This window comes from Coregonus lavaretus (genome assembly GCF_964263955.1).
Source record: "Coregonus lavaretus genome assembly, chromosome: 17".
NCBI classification, from domain to species: Eukaryota; Metazoa; Chordata; class Actinopteri; order Salmoniformes; family Salmonidae; genus Coregonus; species Coregonus lavaretus.
Window position 1 is genome coordinate 32,036,201 of NC_140004.1, and position 7,877 is coordinate 32,044,077.

Genomic DNA, 7,877 nt, shown 5'->3' on the forward strand with positions numbered 1-7,877 from the left:
AAGTATTCAGACCCCTTGACTTTTTCCACATTTTGTTACGTTACGGCCTCATTCTAAAATTGATTAAATCGATTTTTTCCCTCATCAATCTACACACAATACCCCATAATGACAAAGCAAAAACAGGTTTTTATAAATTTTTGCAAATGTATTTCAAATAAAAAACTGAAATACCTTATTTACATAAGTATTCAGACCCTTTGCTATGAGACTCGACATTGAGATCAGGTGCATCCTGTTTCCATTGATCATCCTTGAGATGTTTCTATAACTTGGAGTCCACCTGTGGTAAATTCAATTGATTGGACATGATTTGGAAGGCACACACCTGTCTATATAAGATCCCACAGTTGACAATGCATGTCAGAGCAAAAACCAAGCCATGAGGTCGAAGGAATTGTCTGTAGAGCTCCGAGATAGGATTATGTCGAGATACAGATCTGGGGAAGGGTACTAAAACATTTCTGCAGCATTGAAGGTCCCCAAGAACACAGTGGCCTCCATCATTCTTAAATGGAAGAAGTATGGAATCACCAAGACTCTTCCTAGAGCTGGCCTCCCTGCAAAACTGAGCAATTGGGGGAGAAGGGCCTTGGTCAGGGAGGTGACCAAGAACCCGATGGTCACTCTGACAGAGCTCCAGAGTTCCTCTGTGGAGATGGGGGAACCTTCCAGAAGGACAACCATCTCTGCAGCAATCCACCAATCAGGCCTTTATGGTAGAGTGGCCAGACGGAAGCCACTCCTCAGCAAAAGGCACATGACAGCCCACTTGGAGTTTGCCAAAAGGCACCTAAAGACTCCCAGACCATGAGAAACAAGATTCTCTAGTCTGATGAAACCAAGATTGAACTCTTTGGCCTGAATGCCAAGCGTCACGCCTGGAGGAAACCTGGCACCATCCCTACTGTGAAGCATGGGGGTGGCAGCATCATGCTGTGGGGATGTTTTTCAGCGGCAGGGACTGGGAGACTAGTCAGGATCGAGGGAAAGATAAACGGAGCAAATTACAGAGAGATCCTTGATGAAAACTTGCTCCAGAGTGCTCAGAACCTCAGCCTGGGGTGAAGGTTCCCCTTCCAACAGGACAATGACCCTAAGCACACAGACATGACAATGCAGGAGTGGCTTCGGGACAAGTCTCTGAATGTCCTTGAGTGGCCCAGCCAGAGCCCGGACTTGAACCCAATCTAACATCTCTGGAGAGACCTGAAAATAGCGGTGCAGCGACGCTCTCCATCCAACCTGACAGAGCTTGAGAGGATCTGCAGAGAAGAATGGGAGAAGCTCCCCAAATATAGGTGTGCCAAGCTTGTAGCGTCATACCCAAGAAGACTCGAGGCTGTAATCACTGCCAAAGGTGCTTCAACAAAGTACTGAGTAAAGGGTCTGAATACTTATGTAAATGTGATATTTCAGTTTTTGCGAAAATGTCTAAAAACCTGTTTTTGCTTTGTCATTCTGGGGTATTGTGTGTAGTTGGGTGAGAACAAAATCAATTTAATCCATTTTAGAATAAGGCTGTAACATAACAAAATGTGGAAAAAGTCAAGGGGTCTGAATACTTTCCGAATGCACTGTATGTCATGGAAAGAGCAGGTGTTCTTAATGTTTTGTACACTCAGTGTATATCTGCCTCACTCTCAGAGAAATAAGTTACACAGTCAAATGTAACAAATAACTAAAATGTTTATAAAGAAATATACAAATGATACATTTGTGACTTCAATATTATTATGTTAGATGTTTTATAATTCAATACAGTAATATGAGCTCTGTATGTAAAACATTTACATTTGCCATTTTAGTCATTTAGCAGATGCTCTTATCCAGAACGACTTACAGTAAGTGCATTCATCTTAAGATATCTAGGTGAGACAATCACATATCACAGTCAAATATACAGGATATGAACATTCTGTTATAGCTAAACAGTGAGGGAATTTTGTACGTTTGCCCACTGACAAAGAAATGATCAGTCTATAATTTTAATGGTAGGTTTATTTGAACAGTGAGAGGCAGAATAACAACAAAATAATCCAGAAAAACACATGTCAAAAATGTTATAAATTGATTTGCATTTTAATGAGGGAAATAAGTATTTGACCCCTCTGCAAAACATGACTTAGTACTTGGTGGCAAAACCCTTGTTGGCAATCACAGAGGTCAGATGTTTCTTGTAGTTGGCCACCAGGTTTGCACACATCTCAGGAGGGATTTTGTCCCACTCCTCTTTGCAGATCTTCTCCAAGTCATTAAGGTTTCGAGGATGACGTTTGGCAACTCGAACCTACAGCTCCCTCCACAGATTTTCTATGGGATTAAGGTCTGGAGACTGGCTAGGCCACTCCAGGACCTTAATGTGCTTCTTCTTGAGCCACTCCTTTGTTGCCTTGACCGTGTGTTTTGGGTCATTGTCATGCTGGAATACTCATCCACGACCCATTTTCAATGCCCTGGCTGAGGGAAGGAGGTTCTCACCCAAGATTTGACGGTACATGGCCCCGTCCATCGTCCCTTTGATGCGGTGAAGTTGTCCTGTCCCCTTAGCAGAAAAACACTCCCAAAGCATAATGTTTCCACCTCCATGTTTGACGGTGGGGATGGTGTTCTTGGGGTCTTAGGCAGCATTCCTCCTCCTCCAAACATGGCGAGTTGAGTTGATGCCAAAGACCTCCATTTTGGTCTCATCTGACCACAACACTTTCACCCAGTTCTCCTCTGAATCATTCAGATGTTCATTGGCAAACTTCAGACGGGCATGTATATGTGGTTTCTTGAGCAGGGGGACCTTGCGGGCGCTGCAGGATTTCAGTCCTTCACGGCGTAGTGTGTTACCAATTGTTTTCTTGGTGACTATGGTCCCAGCTGCCTTGAGATCATTGACAAGATCCTCCCGTGTAGTTCTGGGCTGATTCCTCACCGTTCTCATGATCATTGCAACTCCACGAGGTGAGATCTTGCATGGAGCCCCAGGCCGAGGGAGATTGACAGTTCTTTTGTGTTTCTTCCATTTGCGAATAATCGTACCAACTGTTGTCACCTTCTCACCAAGCTGCTTGCCGATGGTCTTGTAGCCCATTCCAGCCTTGTGTAGGTCTACAATCATCTGAAATCTATGAATAAGAAATCTGAGAACAGTAATATTTTACACACACGAAGGTACCCATTAGCAATCATTTCTGATGAAAAAACACACGTGAAAAATTGGTGGATATACTGTTAGCGTTTTGGAAATAAACTCTTCAATTTATTCTTCTCTCATTATACTTTTTCTCCAACTAAAAGAAATGCTTTTTAAAAAAGTATTACAACTGATTTATGAAATAATACAACTTCTGTCATAAAATGCAAAAGAAATGCAGGATTCTGCGGTGTGCTTTTCTCATCAGCTGATCTCAATCTGTTTGTTGTGTGCTGACCTGCAGAAGTCCAACAAATCTCTAATCCGTACCAATTACATCTCACACCTCATTACATTTCAATTTCATTTGGGAAGGTACTGTCCAACCAACATATCCTGTCGCATTCATCAACATCAACAGACCCTTTACGGATTTGTCAACAAGAAATGGTCAGTGGAGCAAAGTCCTGTGTCTGCAGCTCCACCATTTACAAAACAAATAAACACATGAGCAAGATCATCCCAGCCTGATTTTCGGACCCCAACAAAATATTGCTTTCACGAGGAAGAGGCTACAGGACAATGTTTACAAAATTGTCATTAAGGAAGTGGTGAGATAACACACACACACACACACACACTCACACACGAGAAATGCAGAGCTTACCATATCATAGATAAGGGACAGAAAGAAAGCGGGAGAGAGAGAGCGAGAGAGAGAGAGAGAGGGAGAGAGAGAGAGAGAGAGAGAGAGAGAGAGAGAGAGAGAGAGCGAAAGTGAGAGAGAGAAAGAAAGAGAGAGAGAAAGAAAGAAAGAAAGAAAGAACAGAGGGATAAACTGGGAGAAAAAACTAAAGAGATGCCTCCGTTGGACACCGCAAAGCCACCCTCTTGCCAGAACTCCAACTCTTTGGAAAACAACATCAAAAGGTGTGCATGACGATAAAGGCGTAAGATCTGGAATAAAAGCAGTTAATCTGGGTTCCAAGCCACACACAGAGAGAGGAACACACAGAGAGAGCGACAGAACACAGACCTCCACACTGATCAACTCCAAGGTTCAACAGCACCTTTTAAGTCACCAGAGAACCGACAACCAACCGGATCAGCAAGAGGAAAACACGGTTGCTGTTTCTTACCCTTCATTAAGCTGAATCCAACCTCCAGTGGACCATTGGATTAACACTGTGATAGATCTAATTTTGTTCAATCGCAAACAACTTTGGATAGTCCCTGTGGACACAACAACAGTACCACTCCTCTCCATGGCGGATACTGGGCTCTCCAGGTTGGAGGCTACCTTTATCACCCGGATCCCCTTCCCCCTGCTCTCCTTGCTGCTCCTGCTGTGGCCCCTGTCTGGGCAGGGCAGCCCCATCTCCCTGGCCCCAGAGAGGCATCACCCTGCTCCCGGGCTGGGGGACAGCCACGGGGGAGTCATAGACCCATCTCTGTTGGAGCAGGACAGTGATGTGGACATGCAGACCCTGCTTGTGAATCTGAGAGGCCAGTTTCTCCGGACCTTCAACCTGTCTGGCCTGGGCCCTCCTGCCCAGCCACCTGGCAGTGCCCGCGTGGAGCCTCCTGAGTACATGATGGAGCTGTACAACCGCTTCGCCAATGACCGCACTGCCATGCCCACCGCCAACATCATCCGCAGCTTCAAGAACGAAGGTAGAGAACCGCTGTACTGTACTCGGTATCCGTATCCTGTACTGAGTTCAAATTATGCCAGATGGTGTTCTTTGCTTTCATTTGGAGAAAAAAAATCATTAATGTGCTGTAAGCCTTTTATCCCTTTATAATTAAAGTATTATTATCAGAACTGTTCATCAAAAATGTATTATGTATCAAAATTGACCTGTAGAAGGTCAACACATGCATGCATAGTGAAAAAGCAATGAAGCATAATTAAAAAATGTTCAAACAGATTTGTAATACATTATTTATCTTACAAATACTGGAGCAACTTCAATATTTGAGAGTCTGCACTGTGTAAATTAAAGTGTTTTTTAATTATTTGGTTGAGAATATAACAAATATTTCAAAGTGAATTTCTCATAATTTTTTATTTTTTTAATACAATTACATATTAATTCAACTTGTTCTAGTTCAATGTTTAATGGGATGTTACAGTAAAGCTACAATTGCCTCACGGAAGTGTGTTGGACAAAATCTTGGCTCTTGCTGTACTTCCAATTCTGCATGAAGTGTAGTACAATGGTGGTCTATTCAAATCATCAACAAGGAGAACTACTGATTAACAGCCTTTGTCTCTGTGTATTCCTCTCCCCCAGACTCGCCTCCCTGCAGTTTGGGTAGTGGAGGGGTGAGACGACACCCTCTGCTCTTCAACGTATCCTTCCCCCACCATGAGCGCATCACCGCCGCACAGCTGCGTCTCTACACCCTGGTCCAGACCGACCGCAACCTCTATGCTGGGGTCGACCGCAAGGTGACCATCTACGAGCTAGAGCAGCAGGATGGAACAGGGGAGGACAACAGAACAGGGGAGGACACTGAGAAAGGAGGAGGAGGTGGAGGAAGGGAGCAGTTAGTGGAGCTGGCATCACGGCAGGTCTATGGTACTGATAGCGGCTGGGAGGCCTTTGACCTGACCGCTGCTGTCCAAAGCTGGCGCAAATCAGAGTACGGCACCACCCACAGGCTGGAGGTGCACGTAGCAAGCCTGGCCTCTGAGGGGAAAGGAGGGCAGGCACTGGCAGAGGGTGAGGGAGAAGGAGAGGAAGAGGGGAGGAGGACATTCAGAGGAGACATGGAGATAGACACCAGCCCAGAGGACAAACACAAACCCCTGATGATCGTCTTCTCCAATGACCAGAGCGGTGATCACCGTGATGACAAGCAGGAGCTGAACGAGATGATTGGACACGAGACTTCGGAGGCGGTGCTTCAGGGTGACCTGGGGCTGGGGCTGAATGGGCTATGGGGGGAGCTGAGCCGGGCGGAGGGCCAGGAAAAGGAGGGAGATGAGGAGGAGCAGGATGAAGAGGCCCTGATCCAGATGCGCTCTAACCTGATCTATGACACAGCCTCTAGGATCCGCCGCAACGCCAAGGGCAATCAGTGCAAGAAACAGTCCCTCTATGTGGAGTTTGAAGACATCGGCTGGGACAGCTGGATCCTAGCGCCGGCCGGGTACGAGGCCTTCGAGTGCAGCGGCGTCTGCACGTACCCACTGACAAAACACGTGACGCCCACCAAGCACGCCATTGTCCAGACGCTGGTGAGCATGAAGAGCCCGCAGAGGGTGGTGCGGGCCTGCTGTGTGCCCACCAAGCTGGATCCTATCTCCCTGCTTTACCTGGATGACACAGGAGTGGTCACGTACAAGTATAAGTTTGAGGGCATGGTGGTGGCAGAGTGTGGCTGCAGATAGCTAGTCCACATACCCTGCTAGTCATATGGACATGGAGAGAGACAGTGGTGAAGAGAAATTACAGGGTGTGGTTGGAACAAAGCAAAAACTAAGAACAAAATGGAGGCATTAGAATCCACAGACTCTGAATTGTATCTGGTATCACCATTGGAAACAGTTGAGAAGAGAAACAAAAAAGAAGAGAATAGTTTAGGTGAGCCTTGACAGGAGCCTTGACTATGAGTCATCTAAACTCCTACACTTTGTACATTGTAAATGTATATTTTGTATTTCAGGAAAATGTATATGTTATTTTGTATAGTACAACGTCTATGAAACCAATTCATCATTCTGTAAGAGAAGCAGTTGGATGCTGAGGAAAAAAGGATGGACCTTCATAAATAAACTGTCCTTAGTTCTCTCTAAGGATTTTAGCCACACAGCACCCAGGCATACAGTCCTGTCCAGTAGGCCTAGCTGGTGGGACCTGACAGGTGGAGTGTTAGCCTAGCTGGTGGGACCTGACAGGGGGAGCGTTAGCCTAGCTGGTGGGACCTGACAGGGGGAGCGTTAGCCTAGCTGGTGGGACCTGACAGGGGGAGCGTTAGCCTAGCTGGTGGGACCTGACAGGGGGAGCGTTAGCCTAGCTGGTGGGACCTGACAGGGGGAGCGTTAGCCTAGCTGGTGGGACCTGACAGGGGGAGCGTTAGCCTAGCTGGTGGGACCTGACAGGGGGAGCGTTAGCCTAGCTGGTGGGACCTGACAGGGGGAGCGTTAGCCTAGCTGGTGGGACCTGACAGGGGGAGCGTTAGCTCTCCTCCTCTGACACTGATCTTCCAACTTATGTCTTCCTCTCCACTTATCTCTGTTCTCCCCCTCCCTGGACGCTAACACTAATCCACACTTCATTTAGCCTGTCTCTCTAACAGTAATAGCAACAGGCCTCCCAAGGGGAAACACAAACCTGACTGGACTGGACTTCTGCTAGGGGCCTGCCCTCATCCTCACCCCCACCACCTCCCCCTGGCACTTAGGACAGTGGGCTGAGGTCAGAGGTTAGGGTGGACTGGGTTATCTCCCTCACCGGACCCTCACCTACTTTCCCACATTGTCCTCAGAGAGTCAGTCACATGCCATGCGAGCCACTCTCTCCCACTCCTCTGCGCCGATAGGGAGGTGTTGGCGCTGAGAAACATGTGCTCTGCCACTCACGACTAGGGGGGGGGGGGGGGGGTAGTGGGCCTGTCAAGATTCCATGGTTACTAATAGAAACATGAAAAGATAAACAGCGTGCTCGACTCATCCTCATATAAACTTAGACCGGGTGTTGAATCATTGTATGTATATAATCCAAAGAACAAAACAATAGGACAG

General features: G+C 46.7%; 1 protein-coding gene across 1 annotated transcript; it reads left to right on the forward strand.

The window, feature by feature from the left end:
- The first annotated feature begins 3,475 nt into the window (after positions 1–3,475).
- On the forward strand, positions 3,476–6,706 carry LOC311145134 (bone morphogenetic protein 10-like). The gene is made up of 2 exons (XM_084181327.1): positions 3,476–4,798; positions 5,422–6,706. Exons 1-2 carry the CDS (start codon positions 4,390–4,392, stop codon positions 6,522–6,524), a joined length of 1,512 nt encoding a protein of 503 aa, XP_084037453.1. The 5' UTR covers positions 3,476–4,389; the 3' UTR covers positions 6,525–6,706.
- The last annotated feature ends 1,171 nt before the right edge of the window (positions 6,707–7,877 follow it).

Bases quoted from the DNA above. Each gene is read 5' to 3' on its own strand.
- LOC311145134 (XM_084181327.1), top strand. From the start codon at position 4,390: ATGGCGGATACTGGGCTCTCCAGGTTGGAGGCTACCTTTATCACCCGG. The intron at 4,799-5,421 runs GTAGAGAACCGC...CCTCTCCCCCAG, and splicing joins CCGCAGCTTCAAGAACGAAG to ACTCGCCTCCCTGCAGTTTG.